The following is an 18082-nucleotide window of genomic DNA, read 5'->3' as shown; positions in this document are numbered from 1 at the left end:
GGTACCTATGGGCAATAGTGCTTCTGAACCCATCTAACAAGAAGAGCAGAAGATGCCATTAAGTCCATTAGAATCTTGCCATGCAGATCTAATGAACCTGTGCAACACTTAGACCCTAACGTAATGGGCACTATAGAAAACTCCAAAACAAGTATATTGATAGAAAGCTAGAATTATAGAGCGAGAAATTCTGGACACATCATAAAGTATTCCTTACATCTGTTTTTTTATCACTTTATGATCTGTTCTTACCCTCTTTTTCTCCTTGCCCTGTTAGGTGGGCAGATGGGGTATTCTCAGTTCCTCTCTTTCTCGCCTTGAAGGCATACGTTTGTGGGGTTCCACCCTGTCCTTCTCACTGCTTCAGGGACAGGCCCCAGTCGCTTATCTTGAGGACCCCATTAGCTAATTTAATAGAATTTCTTTGTTTTAGAGACCTTGACAATATAACCACACTAATGGTATCAGCCCTAGAGTGCCCCACAGAGGAGTGTGCACCAGATGTTTTTTTTTCTTACGTTCCCCTTACCATTTCACAGCGGCCCCTTCCTCAGACACTTCACACTCGAACTCCACTCTCTCTCCAACCATCACCACCTGGTCCTCCAATGGGTGGCTGATCAGGATTGGAGGCTCTGGAAATGAACAAGCCTGTTTTAAACAGGGTCTGGATAATAGACCAGAAAGAGTACTAAGACCCCTATAACTTCATCTGCATCTCAGTGGGGAAAGGGACAGGATCTGAGGTAAGACATTTTTCATTCTACAGTAACTGGGGAGCAGTGAACTAATCCCATCCATTCCAAAGTATCCACCAATGCACATCATATGGGAGCATACAATTTCCTATGCCAGTTCACAACATTAATTTTATCTAGTGACTCCTCTGTTCTTACATTATGGGACTGAGTAAAAATGAGGGATAATCATTTCTCATTTATACTCTGAATAACCCTAATTCAGAGATGTTAAAAACCTGGCCCATTTGACATATTTGTGCAGTCTGTGTAACATATTTAGCTTATACATAAGCTAAGCTTTATTTGTAAAGTAAATTTCTAGTCCTCTTTGTTGCAAATACAGTCTTCTAAATGTGAACCAAGTGTAACCTGCCCCCTCCTCCCCCAATTTCATGGGGTGTTAACACTAAAGTCTAAAGATAACACTTGCAGTGTGAGCATTGACTATTTCATTGTTGATCATTTTTGCAGGTAGGCTGGGGAAGGGGTTGGGACTGTAATTTTATTTTAAAAAGCCTGAATCAATGTCAATGCAGAAACAGCTCCAGACAGAAAAGGCTCATAGTGTGCATCTGGTCCTAACCCACTATGACCAAAACTGAGCACAATGCTTTGCAAAAATAGCCTAATATCTGATATGTCATAAAGTTTGTTTTGTCTCCCTTTTATGATGTATTAGGTGTTCCATTAGCTTGTAACTTTCTGCTTGTAATTATCTGTCTTCGTTTAACTGTGAAGAAAAATGCCTTGTTGTTCAGTAAATAATAGACTGTTTCTGTTGTTAAGAATGTCCTTTTGTGTGAGATTGACTAGTCTCAGAGTAGAGAAGCAGGATATAACAATAAACAGTATTAGAGTGGATCTGCTTCTCTTTCTGGCAGTTACTTACCTTTTACAAATAGTTCTGTAAAGCTTTTCTCCTCATCAACCACACACTGATATGCTGCATCATCAGCTAGGGAGCAGTGATTGATAGTCAGGATCCTCTTATTCCCGACAGCCTCAAAAATATATCTGAAGAAACGCAAACAGAATCTAAGTGTAATTCTCACCAAGGCTGTACCTTAGAGCCAGCCACCCTGTTCTGGTGCATGCGAGAAGGAAGGTAAGACCTGGGTAAGAGGAGTGGGAAGGACTTTGGCCCAGCCACCCTGTCCTGGCAAAGGAGAGAGGAAGACTGAGTGTTATCCACTTCTAGAATGATAGTGAGAGATGGGGGAGACACAGAAATATAGTTAAGCAAGGTGTGATGGGGTATACAAACCTCACACTGAGCAGCAAGGGGTTAAGGAAACATTCTGAGCTCAGACAGCCCCACCCTACCCCATCTGTAGCAAATACACCACTTGGAGGAGTAATTAAAAGGCAGGGGAGCAGCTCGTGACAGGACTGTCTCCAGGCACCAGCGAAGGAAGCAGGTGCTCGGGGCAGCCAATACAAAGGGGCGGCACTCCGTCTGGTATTGGGACGGCACCTCTGGGTCTTCGGCAGGAACTTGGCAGTGGGTCCCTCAGTCCTCTCTTCCTCTTTGAGCTGCCACTGAAGTGCCACTGAAGAGGAAGAGAGGAAGTGAAGGACCCACTGCCGAATTGCCACCGAAGAATGAAGCGGCGTGATTGAGCTGCTGTTGATTGCTATAAGCCTGATTAGCCCCCACTTATGTCTCAATGGAACTTCAGCACAAAGTCACTTCAGCTGTAGCTGATGTCCTGTTACATCTAAATAGGTCCCATATCACAAGAAGGACAATCTCACTGGATCTTAAATACATTCAGAAACAGCAAGGTATAACCTGAGGACTTACTTGCTAAGTGGGCAGATGGCAGTGTTCAATTCCATGTGCAGAAAGTGAGCATAGGGGGAGGGAGAAAAAAGAAACAATGATGAGAACTGTAAACTGAATATCATTTCACATGTTAACTAGCACTGCACCCACAAAGACACCCATAGTCTTCCTCCATCTTTCTCTTTCCCTTCTGATATCCCCCCTTCTTTCTTTATTGTCTTCTCCTTCCTGAAGATGGCTCAGTATCTACAATTGTTCAAGGCCGTAACACTCTCCAGGCTGGATTTCCCAGTCTCTCTTCTAATTTACCTGCCGCTCACTTGGATCTCCTGTCCATTCTTCAGCCATTTCACTTCAGCATCTGGGTTGGCAAGTTCAACCATTAACTTGATCTTCTGTCCTTTGTCCACTTGGTAAGCAGGATCCAGTTTCTGAAGGAATGCTGAGATGAAGAACCATTACAAAAAGGAGATCTTAATATTTTTTCTTTGCCAGGTTTCCTTTCTTTGCAGCCTAATCTAGAGGAAAGGATGTCAGGAAAGAAAAGGAGGTTTTTATCACCTTTCCTATTGGTTTATTTTTGTAATCCTTGCTCTGTTTTTTCTATATCTGCCATCACCCTCTTCTGCCTTTCTTTCCCAAATGCCTTATGCTTCACCCTCCATCCTTTTCTATGACTCTGTGGCCTGATCTAGACTAGGATGATGTTAGCTAACATGCAAATTAGCATGTTCTAAATCTAGTATAGATAAGGCAGTGAGTAATTTAACAAATTTAGCATATGTTGAGTTAAAGCCTAAATGTCTCACTAGGGTTTCTCTTGATAATGTATTAAAGGCAGTGTGCCTTGTCTACACTAGACTTCTAAAATGTTAGTCTAAACAAGACCCAATAAATCACATAAATCATGGTGTCGGAGGTGTAGCTGAGAAGTTCTTGTTTTCTGAGGAAAATAAAATTGACCACTCCTGTTTAAAGGAACCACTGCTGTCTAAGACACAGAACAGAGTGTTATCATAATACCGGGGGAAATCTAGCAAAATGAGGAAGGTGTCTCCAAGAGTCATAGGGAAGTAGTTCAGAAGACCTGGTGAAGGTCTTCTCTTTGGGAACAGGCATCTCAAATATAAAAGACCATAGGAAAATTTGGAAGAACTAATTAAATCATGTCCCTCTCCCCTATTCACCTGTATCAAGTAATGTTAATATTGGAAACACCCATGACCAGTAAGATTAGAACAGATATTTTAGGAAGAAATACAGCTCTCCAACCTGTACTTTTCTTCTCCTCCTTTTTTATGCGTTTGAGGCGTTTCAGCATCCCCCGTAGGTCTGTGATACCATACTGGAAAGCAATTTTCTCATACTCAGAAGGAGGAGCTCTCCGCAGGATGTCCCAGACATCAACATCAGGTTGTGATTCAGTTTTTGGTTCACTTTTGCCGGGGGGAAGTAGAACATTAGAATGACACACTTCAAAAAAAGCCATAAGCTTGGCAAGCTATGCATTGCTTAAGGGAAGCCATTCCTTCATTAGATGTCAGCAGTCTAGCTTTATTATTACAAAAATGCCTAGAGACTGTAAACAAAAGCAGGGCCTAAGTATGGTAGATGTTGTACATATGCATATTAAGAAACAGTTCCTGCGCTGAAGAGCTTATAGTCTATCTAGGCAAGACAAAGTATTATCCCCATTTTAAAAATGGGGAACTGAGGCACAGAGATGAGTTTCCTAAGATCACCTATGAAATCTGTGGCAGAGCCAGGAAATGAGCCCAGATCTTCTGAGACCCAAGCTCATGTCTATAAGATAAGGACTCACCTCTTATCTCCCAGGATTCCTGCTCTTTATCAAAGTGAGGCATGGTTCATCTTTAAAAGGGAAAATCGGTTTTGTGATGGGAAGGGTTGTCTATAATCAGTTCTTAGAATTGAAAGACACTTAGATTGGCAGGTTCTGGCTAGCAAAACACTATTTACAATGGGCCACTCAACTTATGGATTGCCCAAAGTGCTGGTGATTATGAGAGAGTTAACTTGTGGTACAGTAGGACCCAAATGAGAAGCAGGCTGACCTGCTGTGTGAAAAACATTATGCTCCTGTCATAGTATATATTATTTGAAGATTGATTACAAACTTACCGATTTACTGAGCGCAAGAAGCTGCTGGACTCGAGAGCGATGCAGAGAAGCATTTGGAAAACCATGCAGCATCCCCATGGGCAGGAAAGAGGGCAACATGTGTTAATACAACAGAGCCATCATCATCTCTACCATTAGCAGAAAAAGCCTGCATTTCAGCAGCAGGGAGATGGATATATTGCACTGAAATATACTCAAGAAGAAATGCATATTTCTAGTGAAATCAGTCTCATTCCCAAATTCTGTAGAGTTCCATCTTGCAGTCTGTATTGCAGATGTAAACACCACAGTTTATTCATGCTACTGGTAGATGGCCTCATAGGGCAAAGTAAGGCTATTTATGTCATAGTCCATTTTTGGAATAAGGATATTCTGCCTGACTTCTTTCAATGGATTTCTCACAAAAGACAGGTATGATGAATTCCTCTGAAGGATGAGGGAGGTATGACAAGACATACACGCTCCAGAATCCTGGAGGGAAAATCTGGACATCTTAGAACTCCTTGTAGGTGGAGCTCATTTCTAATATCACCAGGATCAAGCAGATTTCAGTGCAGCAGAATGTATTCATGTAATAAGGCTGTGTTCAGTAATAAATCCCAGCCCCCACCCCCCAGTCACACACAAACTACATAGCAGGCAGTGAAGGGAAACTTAGAGGACTGTTTAGTTTTGTTTTCATGTATATGATATACTGTGAATGCCTACAGAGAAGGAATATCTTCCATTAATCTCTGTGAGGAATGTCACTGCATGAAAGGAGTATGGAGGGTTCGTGGGGTTAGTCTTGGCAGCAGGTGTTTGCAACAGGATTTCTACTATTATTATAGGGCTGCAATCAGGGCCGGCTCCAGGGCCCAGCGCGCCAAACACGTGCTTGGGGCAGCATGCCGCGGGGGGTGCTCTGCCAGTTGCCGGGAGGGCGGCAGGCCGCTCCAGGGGACCTCCCGCAGGCATGCCTGCGGAGAGTCCGCTGGTCCCATGGCTCCGGTGGAGCATCCGCAGCGATGCCTGCGGGAGGTCCACCAGAGCCGCAGGACCGATGAGCGGCAGAGCGCTCCCCGCAGCGTGCCGCCGTGCTTGGGGCGGCGAAATGGCTAGAGTCGGCCCTGGCCGCAATCAAGTGTCAGGGTTTCCAGTATCCTTAAATCCAGCTTGGAACTTGCACTTCAGTTATTCTGAGCTGAAACTTGGCATGTAAAGTCTTATACTTTAGAGAATTATTCTTTAAGATGGTTTAACACTATTACTGGGATTGACTGGTTGGATCTCAGGCCAGTATTCTGTTACAAATACAGGCCACAGTGGAGGTGTGTTCTCACTAGCGCATATCTACATCCTCCAGAAACTGAACCAGCTCCCTCCCCACTACATATCCCCACTGGTTTCTTTGTGTCTGGTAAATGATTTGTATTTTGCCTAGCAATGCACAATTAAAAATTGTGCCCTGCCAACCAAAAGAACAGGCCATTTACCAGATAGTTTAAGATCTTTCAACATAGCAAGCACTCTGGGCTAGCTTGCTCTTGATAATGTGAACGAGCAACATTTATAATACTGTCTAAATACATGTTTCCTAGTTATAAATGTGAGGTCTGCATTGGAGCAATTATGCTCTGTGGAGGAAACATTGACTCAAAAATAAGTAGAGAATCCTAGAATGTAAAAAATTCCTATTAGGTCAAATCTAGTTTCTCTCTCCAGCTAACATGTATGCACTGTCCTCCTGAAAGTTTGTTAGGATTGTTCATACTTTTTCTAGGTTATTTTTAAATGCAAATAAGTCTTCCACTTTGGAGATTGTTCCCCAACCAAATACATCTCACTATCAAGATAATTTCTCTAATATTCAACTTAAATTTTCCATTGCTCAGTTTCATTCCATTATTTCTAGTTATACTTGGTTGGAGCACCTGAAACAACTCCTCTCCATTCCTGGTGTTTATATCCCTCTATAATTATAGAGAATTATTTTATTCACCTTAGTCATTGTGTAGTCAAGCTATATATATTTATTTTGTAATATTGCCTCATTCATGTAAACCATATCATCACCTATGGACTGGACTTCATGCCTATGGGAAGTTGGTAGAGGTGCTTTCTTAAATTATAACTCATTTTAAAAATCTTTGGGGCAAAGGCTATTGACCAAATTTTCTGCTAGCATAACTGGTCAAAACTCCCCTTGAGGTCAATGGCGCTGCACCTGTTTACACAAGCAGAGAATTTGGCCAATTGTCTCTCTCTCTGTTTTGTACCTGGTCATGTAAAATGATGTTGCATAAATAATTACTGAAACAAAACTTCCAGAGCACTTGTAAGGACTAATGAAATCTTGCTGTGGGTCCTGCAAGACTTACCTTTAAGTATTTGGTATTGTATATACAATCAAAATATTTAACTGAATAAAAATCATGCTTCAAGAATCCCTAACTGTGTCAAGCCCACCCTAAACCCATGTTTATGTGAACAAAAATGCAGGAGACCTGAATGTTCCCCAAAGTGCAGTCTCAGCCTTGTTTGTAAATACCAAGTGTTCTCTAGCTTTCCAGAGCATGGACTGGCTTGTAAATTACCACTGCATAATAAAAAGATATTTTACAGCCAAGAATCATCATTTAAATAGTGTAGAATTGAGCACTTAGAAGCAGGAAATTCCTGTTCATAACCTGTCAGAATTAATATCCCTGTCTCCTCCAGTAAGTTCTGGGCTTCATGTTTCCCCATTTCTAATGCTCCCTGTCACCACTTTAATTTTATTAAAACATTCTCTTAGTTCCAGTAAGGATTTGTAGTATTCACAGAAATAGACTGACCGCTCCCACCCAGCTGGAGTAACACCCTCCCAGGCTAAGCATTTCAGGGAGGGGAGTGTTTTTAATGTGATGACTTTGGGCTCCTTAGGTTTCTCATGCCCTAAAGTAATTCTCCCTGATGTTGAGGGTCTTAGTTGCAGGGATCACCTCATAGGTTGACTGTGCACTTGAGGACATTAAGATGAAGCTCAGTGAACCTGTTGTAAACAGTACAGGCAGATGATGTTTTTTTTAAGCTGTGAGGATGTTAAAAATAGTTTTGTATATCCCAGAGATGGTTCCTTCCTATCCTGTTACCCTGGATTGCTTGGATCCTGTCAGCTGTCATCTCTTTCAAGGTCTCTTCACTACCCTGTTTAATAGTACTATGAAAACTGTTCCCTTCCCCTTCCCCATGCTTCTCTGTGGCCTATGGCACCTGTGTGTCAACACCAGCTAATTAAATTACAGTGGCCAGAAAATACAACTCCTGCACAATATTAAATGAAGTTTTCTCCACAACAGTGAACATGTGCATCATCTGGGCAGAGTAGCATTTGATGATGGGTAAGGTGGAACAAAAGTAGAAGATGATGGCAGAGGTGTCAGTCCTGCATTCTGCCTCCCTGCAGCACTTGGGAGTTCAACATGTTTGTTTCTCTAGTTGTATTTTCAAAGGAGCACATATTCACCCCATAGAGAGGCTTGGTGCCTTTCAGGAGTCATTAGTGCAGTGTAAAAATGCAGTGATAGTTAAAAGCATCATTTCCTGAATCATAGTTTTTAGTTTAATATTAATGATAAGTAACTAATCCAAAGGGTCAAAAATCATGAGATTATTGCTGGAGATTACTGGAGATTATTCTCAATTAACAACAAAATTGTGTCTACTTGCTGATCACTCTCAATTTAAAAATTGTTTTTGTCTACTTGCTGATCACTAATATTGACCATGAAAGCAGAAGGAAGGCTCCATTAGAGGTGTTCTTAACTCCTGCACTTCCCTCATCTCCCAGCTGGTTTCACTTTAGGGAATGATACAGAGCAATGTTTCTCAACTTTACAGACTGGCAAACCTTATTTGAAGTAAAAATGCTTATGACCCCCTTCATTTATTCTAAAATCAGAGTTAAAAATCCATACAACTGCTACCAAAACTGCTGCATTTGACCTCACAAACTCTGAAGGCTTTGGCCACTCCGAAGTTGTGAGAATTTTTATTGGAATTTTTATTGTCTTTGCTTTAGAATCGTAATAACATTTTCAGTGTCTTGCTCCCCCCATGATTACTTTATCTGACCCCTCTGGAGGTCATCATGACCCACTAGTTGAGAAACAACTGGTATAGAGGTAATGGCTCTGGATAGTTCAATTACTGTAGTTCCAGCCTCTTCCAGCAGGCTCCACCTATGTAGGAGTGCTGTCTATGATGGCATTATGAGGGCAGAGTCCCTATCTAGTTGGCACAGTTGTATGTGGTATATCTGAAAATAAATGAGGCCCATGAGGCAGAAATTTAAAGACTGCAAGTTCAATCCTGTATTACTAAGAGTTTTGCTACTTGCTTTCTACTGGATCTCAATCTACATAAACACAGTTCCATTCTGTTATAAATGGAGCCAAAACACCTGAGCAGAGACTAAGGCTAGAATCAAGAACAGAGAGTTGGCTAAATAGCTCATTGAGGAAAACTTTAAAGAATTAACTGCATATAACTTGATAAAAAAAAACAACTCAGGAACATCTGTCAATAATAATTTGAAGATTTTAAATATTGAGGGAGAGGAATAGTGCGTGGTGATCCTATCTAGTAGCAATGACATGAAGATGAGCAAAGGAAACTTTGGTTGTAAAGAAAGGGAACATTTTATAATAGTGAGATCTACCAGACTGTGAAATAATTTCCTATGGAAAGTGGTGGAAGCTCCATCACTTGGAATGTTTAGGAGTATACTGAACAAAACATTGGAATATATATTCTTCTTGGATTGCTTGTTCATGTCTATTCCAATCAGGTGTGTGTGTGCCGCATGCACATCAGCCGAAAGATTTTTTCCCTTAGCAGCATCCATAGGGTTGGCCTGGTTGCCCCCTGAAGTTGTGCCTTCATGGCGCCCAATATAGGACCCTGCCGACCCCCGACTCCCTCCCCACACACACCCAGTTCCTTCTTACTGCCGGTGACAGCTAGGTGGATCAACTGTCGCTCTTGCTTTGCAGGTGCTTTTGGTAGTGTCCTCTTCAGTCTTCATTGTTAAACAGTTTGTTGTTATAGTTGTTGTGACTCTTGGGGGTTCCCCCAACTCCCAAGAACATTTTCCCCAGTTCTGGGGTATGCCCTAGTCCCCAGGGTCCAAACTCTGCAAGGACTGTGGCAAGTTTATACTCGAATGACCTGCATAGACCTCTTGTCTATGGTGCCTCGGGGAGAGCCACCGAAAGGACAAGTGCAGGATCTGAAAGGGTTTTTGCTCTAGAACCTTTAAAGACTGGGATCAAAGACTTAAGATCCTGCTAATGGAAGCGGCACTCCAGCTGCATTCCGACCCCAGGTACACAGAACCCATGCCAAGCCCTTCCTCGACAGTCCGCAGTGCTCTGGTGCCAACGGTGTGCGAGCTAGTGCTGAGCAAGGACCCTAAGGTCTCTCACAACCACCACGGTTCCTCCCATAAAAAAAGTCTTTGTTGTGGCACTGTTCTCAGTCCCTAGTATCACAAAAGAATTAAAAATGGGATAAGGGTCGCTCTCCCCCTTAAAGACCAAGGGATCTGCGGTATCGAAGAGCATCTTGAGCCAGGCCACCTTGTCTCTCCAGCCCTCCAGGGCCTCATTAACTCCTGCCCCATCTGGAGTTCAGTTGAGTCCGAACCCTCAATGGTCCCCGAACTGCCAAGATTATCACCTCCAGCTCCTCTTGACTCTGGAGGCATTCGAGGCAGCCAAGGACCTTATACGCCTCACAGCGCCATCCTCCCCACAGAGGAGAGACAAGTTGCCGGTGATAACATGGCCTCAGTTTCAGTCAAGGAGCAAACCAGCACTGATGGCCCACTGATCCCCATCCCCAGCATACTTCTCCCTGGCATGGCCCACCCATGTAGGGGAGCTGCATCAGTCCCCGACCTCTCAGCACTGCTCTCCAGAGACCTCGAAGTCCGAGTTCTATCGCTCCGATAGGACCAGGGCAGGAGGTCCAGGTCCCACCGTGACCATCACCCCTATCCGGCACTGTGGCCTCCACAGTGGCAGCCTTATACTCAGGGTCTCCAAAAGGGCCACTGCATTGATCACCAGAGCCAGGGACAGGACCACAGCCCAAGGTCGTCAGTGTTAGTGTCTTTGCCATCCTTCATCCCCCTGCAGGCACCACCGGCAGTGGCATCGCTGACAGAAGCGCCGCCAACACCGTAGTTGTCCGCTATAGCTCTGGCACTGACCCTCCCATCAGTGGCACCACTTACGGCTACAGCATCGGTACTACCAGCATCGATGATATCGACACCACCGGAGCCAACAATTTCAGCACCACCTGCCTTGGCACAAATATTTCCAACCCCAGCAGCCTAGGCACCACAAGCTTCGGAATACCACGTGCTACGAGACCCATGGGGTGCTGAAGGGAGTGAGCAGGGCCCGCTGCTAGGCCTTTCCTCCTCATCCTCCCCAGATAAACCTGTGGCAGAGATGTCAATGGCCCCAGCTCTGGAGGATAACAGGGTACTCCAGCAGCTCTTACTTGTGCTGCCCAGAACCTGGGCATACAGGTGGAGGAAGTCATGGAGGAATCTGACCTTGTCATCAACATCCTGTCACCCTCTCGTATTGCCTTGCCCTTAATAAGGATGATTACAGAGACAACAAAAACCCGATGGCAGACCCCTGCATCTCTGGCCTCTACAGCCAAGAGGAAAGAGAGGTGGTGCCTTGTCTATTCTAAGGGATATGAACATTTATACAACTACCGAACCCCCAACTCTCTGGTTGTTGATGCCACAAATCAATGAGAGTGCCAGGGCTACCAGGGACTAAGAACAGGGAGGCAAAAAGACTTGACCTTTTTGGCAGGAAGGTTTATTCCACTGGGGGACTACAGCTCCACATTGAAAATCAACAGACCATCGTGAGCAGATACGCACGCAACACCTGCGCTGCAATGGCCAAATACAGAGTTCTTGGCACTGGTGGAGGAGGGAAAGCTGGTTTCCCGAGTTTCTCTATAAGTGGCATTGGATGCAGCAGATGTAGCCTCACATACTATGGCAATGGGGGTTGTAATGAGGAGGGGCTCCTGGTTGCAGGTCTCTGGTCTGCCCCATGAAGTCCAGCAAATAATCCAGAAACCTCCTCTTCGAGGGTTCGGCCTTTTTTTCCGATAAGACGGATAAAAGAATCCATAGCCTAAAAGAGTCGAGGGCCACCCTTAGATCTTTGGGCTCCATACACCAGCCACTCAATGTAGGCATTTCCAGCCACAGCCTCCCTCTAGCTTCTACCAATCTCAGAACTGCCAGGACACTCTTCGTAGGAGGAATAAAAGTGGTAGAAGGAGGCGGCACCCCTCTTCAGGTGAGGAATCAGCCTAGCCCAAGCCACTGCCTGGCCCCAGATCACCCTTTTGAAGTTGCAGTCGAGGACGGTACACAAGTACTGCAACTGGATCCAATCTTTCTTATCTTTTTGTCCCAACTGTCCCCTTTCTACCATGTATGGTCCCATATCACCTCGGAATGCTGAGTGCTCCACAGTGTAGAGAAGGGATTTTCCATCCAGTTCTGTGCCCTCCCACCCCCCTTCCCAATCCCTCTTCAGGGACCCCTCTCATGAGCAACTTCTCATGCAGGAAGTGCACTCACTCCTCTTAGTAGGGGCAGTGGGAGAGGTTCCTCAGGAGCAAAGGGGCAAGGGCTTCTACTCCCAGTATTTCCTAATACCAAAAGCCAAAGGTGGCCTCAGGCCTACCCTGGACCTGCGGGAACTCAACAAATTCATCAAGAAACTCAGGTTCCACATGGTCTCCTTGGCCTCCATTATTATCCCCTAATTGGTATGCCACACTCTACTTTAAGGATGCGTACTTTCACATAGCAATAATTCCACCTCACAGAAGATACCTCAGGTTTGCGATGAACAACAGCCACCATCAGTTTACTGTCCCCCCATTTGACCTGTCAGTAGGACCTCAGGTGTTCACCAAGTTCATGGCAGTCGTTGCGGCATTCCTATGCAAGTGGCAGGTACAGGTGTTCCCATACCTCGACGACTCGTTGATCAAAGGCCACTCTAGATCTCAAGTGGAAGTGCAGGTCGGCTTCATAAGAAGAAAGATCGACGAACTAGGTCTCCTTCTAAACATGGCCAAATCAACACTGTCCCTGGTGCAGAGGATAGAGTTTATAGGGGCAGTGCTAGACTTGACTTAAGCCAGGACATAGCTCCCAGAAGCCAGATTTCAGTCACTGGGCAACATCATATGGGGCCTCAGGCAGTTCCCCACCACTACAGCAAGGAATTGCTTGAAACTTCTGGGGCATGTGGCCGCTTGTATCTATATAGTACAGCATACCAGACTCAGGCTTCGCCCACTCCAGTCATGGTAAGCATCAGTATATCAACCAGCTCGGAACGCTTTTGACAGCATCGTAACCCTGCCTCAGCCGATACTAGACTCCCTCCTATGGTGGTGTGCAGGAGTCCCCTTCACTAGCCCCCAGCCATCCCTCTTCTTAGTGACAAATGCATCAGATCTGGGATGGGGGGGCACATTTGGGAGACCTCAGGAAACAAGACCTCTGGTCTCAGGCAGACCTCACTCTGCCTATCAGTGTCAGAGAACTGAGAGTGGTGGGCCTGATGTGCCAGGTTTTCAAAGCCCATATGTCAGGTAGATGTGTATTAGTCCTCATGGACAACACCACAGCAATGTTTTATATCAACAAATGGGGGTGCACGTTCCTCTCCCCTGTGCCATGAATCCCTCATGCTGTGGGACTTCTGTGTAGAGCACTCAATACGCCTGCAAGCATCGTATCTCCCTGGGATACAGAATGAGGTGGTGGACAGTCTCAGCCGGTCTTTTCACGGCCACAAGTGCTCCCTCTGACCAGACATAGTGAGCTCAATCTTCCAGCACTGGGTTTTTCCCCAAATAAACCTGTTAGCCACACAATGCAACAGGAAGTGTCAACTATTCAGCTCCTTCCTGAATCACAGCCCAGGTTCCATCGCGGATGCCTTCCTTCTTCCATGGGGAGGGGGAGGGCGTCTACTTTACACATTCCCACCAGTTATTCACAAGGTGCTACTCAAGATCCACAGGGACTGAGCCATGGTGATATTGATAGCTCCAGTCTGGCCACGCCAGCACTGGTATACATCACTCTTAGAAATGTCTGTGGCAACTCCAGTCACCGTACCACTCATCCTGGCCCTAATCATGCAGGATCACGGCTGCCTCTGGTATCCGAACCACAAGTTGCTCCACTTCACAGCGTGGAAGCTTCATAGTTGAACATGGTGGAGCTGTCCTGCTCTGATCAAGTCAGGCAAGTTCTCCTTGGCAGTAAAAAGCCCTCCACAAGGGTGACGTATCTTGCCAAGGGGAAGAGATTCTCCATCTGGTCGGAGCAGCACGATCAGTCTCCGACGCTCGCCTCAGTGCCATTTATACTGGACTACCTCCTCCATCTTAAGCAACAGGCACTGTCCATGTCAGTGATAAGGGTTCACTTGGCCGCCAACTTCGCCTTCCATCCGGGCACAGACAGCGACTCAGTCTTTGTGAAACTGATGGTTTCCTTAAAGGTCTCAACAGACTATACCTGCAAGTACAACAGCTTATCCCATCTTGGGACCTTAATCTAGTCCTTTCCAGACTTACGGGTCCACCATTTGAGCCACTGGCGACATGCTTCCTGCTTTATCTCTCATATAAGGTGGCGTTTCTGGTGGTGATAACCTAAGCTAGGAGGATGTTGGAGCTCAGGGCCCTTACATCAGAGCCCCTTTACACTGTATTCCATAAGGATAAGGTTCAGCGCAGACTGTACCCAGCTTTTCTCCCTAAGGTTGTCTTCCAGTTTCACATCAACCAGGACATCTTCCTCCTAGTATTCATTCCAGGTAGGTAGCAGAGGCTTCACTCATTAGATGTCTGAAAGGTGCTAGCTTTCTATATCGAGAGAACGAAGCTGTTCCGAAAGTCTGTCCAGTTATTCGTGGTGCTAGCCAATAGAATGAAAGGCCTACCTGTCTCATCGCAATGTATCTCGTCATGGATCACGCCATGCATTCAGGAGTGTTACAGCTTGGCGAAGGTGCCCGTTCCACCGATCACTACACCAGGGCTCAGACCTCCGCAGCAGCATTCCTGGCACAGGTCCCCACACAGGAAATCTGCAGGGTAGCAACATAGTCCTCCATACACACTTTCACTACGCACTATGAGATCACTTAACAGGCCAGAGACAACAGGGCCTTTGGAAAAGCAATGCTCCAATCAGTGAATGACTCCGACCCCACCTCCTGAACTTTGGCTTGTGAGTCACCTGATTGGAATGGACATGAATAAACACTCGAAGAAGGAAAAACGGTACTCACCTTCTCATAACTGTTGCTATTCAAGATGTGTTGTTCATGTCCATTCCAATACCCACCCTCCTACCCCTCTATTGGTACAGCTGGCCAGAAGGAACTGTGGGGGTGGAGGGTCGGCAGGGCCCTACATTGGGCGCCATGAAGGTGCAACTCCAGGGGGCGCCCAGGCCAACCCTACAGAGACTGCTAAGAAAAAAATCTTCCAGCTGGTATGCACACATACCACACACACCTGATTGGAATGGACATGAACAACACATCTCGCAGAACAACAGTTACAAGAAGGTGAGTAACCATTTTTTGTGGGGAACAATCCTGCACTGACTTCTAAATTAGGTGAATGGACTAATTGTGATCAAAGAAGTCTTTTCCATCTCTAATTTCTGTGCAAATGAGTTAGGAATATAGAACTGAAATCTTGGACTATTAAGAAAATCTGGAAAATGAACCCAATTTAAAAGTGCCTTTAAAAGAAAAGGGTGGTTGAAACATAAGAGAAGTGTAGGAGAGGACATAGATTGAATCTCCCCACTCATTACTTCCAACTGCACTAATTGTTTAAAAGTATTTCTGGATTGGAAATCAGTAGGTGATACCCTCCTCCAAGTTGTCGGGGTTTAGAGAATTTGCCATGTTCCACATGTGAGAGAAGGGGAGTCTCGTGCATTATTCAAACAACATGAACCTTTTATTCAGTCTGTCTCATGCATTTTATAATGAGGTGAAATAGAAATCTTACTCTCTGTCTTAGACAACAGAATCCGAAGCAGTGTGTCCAGATTGAGATGGCAGGATAAAAGAGTGAAGCACAGGTAGTCATATCAGAGGGAGGCAGTGAAGGATGAGAAAGAGAGGAGATGTCATAAAATAAAATGGGGGAGGGGAGGCATGGAAGCCAAGAAGAAGAATCAGAATTGGAAAAGTCACAATTGTTTATTATAAACAGATTTTTGATTTCCCCAACTCTCCAGTCCCAGTGACAACTCAGGAGGATAGAAAGCTCCAGACAAACACTACATCCCAAAGGCAGCTGTTCCAGTCGTTACATTTTTCCAGCAAAGGTGCTGTAGAAAGGTTATAGCTACTCCAGTCCCAGTCTCTACATCTGTATTTTCACAAATAAAAGAGGTGTGTTTTTTTTACAAATTATCTCTCTCTATTGTAAAAAACACCTTTTTTACTGGTGAAGACACAGTCTAGAGATGCAGTAAGAAATGGTGAAGTATTGCTGTCTGTGGAGAGTTCACAAATCTACCAGTGCCAGTTTCTCCATACTAGATGAACTTTAGGGTTTGTTAAGGGATTTATGAATTGGGGGAACTTTAACCGGCTTTAGGTTTAATGTCTTCCAGGGCTGTTCTGCAAAAGCTGGTTAGTTTATTGCTCTGAGACTGCAGATTTTCACTCACCTCTTTTTCAATAAGGCACTAAAATCCAGCTCTGCACCATCTTCGTGTCCCTCTGTACTGCACAGTAACAGAAAAATAATAGTGTCACAAGGAGATGGGGAATGAATTGGCAAGAATTTTCTCATAAGCATAAGATGTATCATTGGAAGGAGATAGTTTCACAATGACTCTAGAATGTTCATTGGTATTGCAGCCATTTTCTTTTAGAAATCTGGAGATTTTCTCTCTTCCTATTTGTATATAGATTTAAGAAGTGCATTTACTGAGCCTGAATTTCTCCTGCTCGACTTACAGAGGAAATCATACACAAGGGGTCGGCAACCTGTGGCACATAAGCCGATTTTTGTTGGCACGCGGGGCAGGCTGAGCTGCTCAGCCCGCCGCCACTCTGGGGTTCCTGCTGCTGGCCCCTTGCCAGCTGGGGTCCCGCCGTCAGGCCCACTCAGCACCCGCTGCTAGCCTGGGGCAAGGAACCCCAGGCTGGCAGTGAGATGTGTCCCCAGCTGGAAGGAATTGGCGGCTGAAACCCCAGAGCAGTGGCGGGCTGAACCGCTCAGCCTGCCACCGCTCTGGGGTTTCCACCACCGGTCCCACTCAGCGCCTGCTACTGGCCTGGGGTTCCTTTCCCCAGGCTGGCAGCGGGCTGAGACCCCAGCTGGCAGGAGCCGGTAGAGGAAACCCCAGAGTGGCAGCAGGGTGAGCTGCTCAGCCCGCCGCCACTGTGGGGTTCCTGCCACTGGCCCCTTGCCTGCTGGGGTCCCGCCGCTGGCCCCACTCAGCACCCACTGCTGGCCTGGGGGAAGGAACCCCAGGCTGGCAGTGGGTTGAGACCCTGGCTGGCAGGAGCCAGCAGCTGAAACCCCAAAACGGGGGCGGGCAGAGATGCTCAACTCACTGCCAAAACCCCAGAGTGGGTCGGGCTGACCCACTCAGCCCGATGCCGCTGTGGGGTTCCGGCTGCTGGCCCCTTGCCAGCCAAGGTCCCCGCTGCAGCCCCGCTCACCTTGCTTCTGGTTGGAGTTCCAGTGCAGGCCCCATGCCAGACAGGGTCCAGGCCTCCGGCCCTGCTCAGTCCTACCAGCCGCTCCGCTCACCTCAGCTACCGATCTGAGGTTCCAGCTGGTTAACAACTGATCACTTAGAAGCCTGTGTGCATCTTAAAGTATCCAAATACGTGCCACCAGACATTGGTAAACTCAGCAAGGAAACGCAAGGGCAAGGATCACACTAAACTAATAAGATCTGCATTTTAATTTAATTTTAAATAAAGCTTCTGAAAGATTTTGAAAACCTTGTGTACTTTACATATAACAGTAGTTTGGTTATATATTATAAACTTATAGAAAGAGACCTTCTAAAAACGTTAAAATGTTTTACTGGCACGTGAAGCCTTAAATTAGAGTGTATAAATGAAGACTTGGCACACCACTGCTGAAAGGTTGCCGACTCCACGGTGACTAATTTCGTGGCAAATACTAATCTAGAATATAATTGTAATCCCCCATTTCTTGAATTAAAAGAAAAGATTTCACACACATAATCAGTAAATCAATAAACACATTTCCCACATGCCCTAGGAAATTTGTGGAGCATTGGAGGGATCTTCCTTTAGAA

General features: G+C 45.5%; 1 protein-coding gene across 5 annotated transcripts in view; it reads right to left on the bottom strand.

The window, feature by feature from the left end:
- The window catches only part of MYBPC3 (myosin binding protein C, cardiac), a 135507-nt gene that overhangs the window by 81779 nt on the left and 35646 nt on the right, over positions 1-18082 (bottom strand). For 2 of the 5 annotated variants that reach the window (XM_030559829.1, XM_030559833.1), the window contains 8 exons: positions 16469-16525; positions 15799-15801; positions 4669-4692; positions 3799-3962; positions 2836-2968; positions 2545-2547; positions 1630-1754; positions 530-635 (listed from right to left, as the gene is read on the bottom strand). In XM_030559829.1, coding sequence (XP_030415689.1) covers positions 530-635; positions 1630-1754; positions 2545-2547; positions 2836-2968; positions 3799-3962; positions 4669-4692; positions 15799-15801; positions 16469-16525 — 615 coding nt within the window. The remainder of the gene's footprint in view (positions 1-529; positions 636-1629; positions 1755-2544; positions 2548-2835; positions 2969-3798; positions 3963-4668; positions 4693-15798; positions 15802-16468; positions 16526-18082) is intronic. The other 3 variants (XM_030559831.1, XM_030559834.1, XM_030559830.1) reach the window with 2 other exon arrangements.

Source organism: Gopherus evgoodei, chromosome 4, assembly GCF_007399415.2.
Source record: "Gopherus evgoodei ecotype Sinaloan lineage chromosome 4, rGopEvg1_v1.p, whole genome shotgun sequence".
Classification (NCBI taxonomy): Eukaryota; Metazoa; Chordata; order Testudines; family Testudinidae; genus Gopherus; species Gopherus evgoodei.
This window is presented reverse-complemented; position numbering and strand designations above follow the sequence as displayed.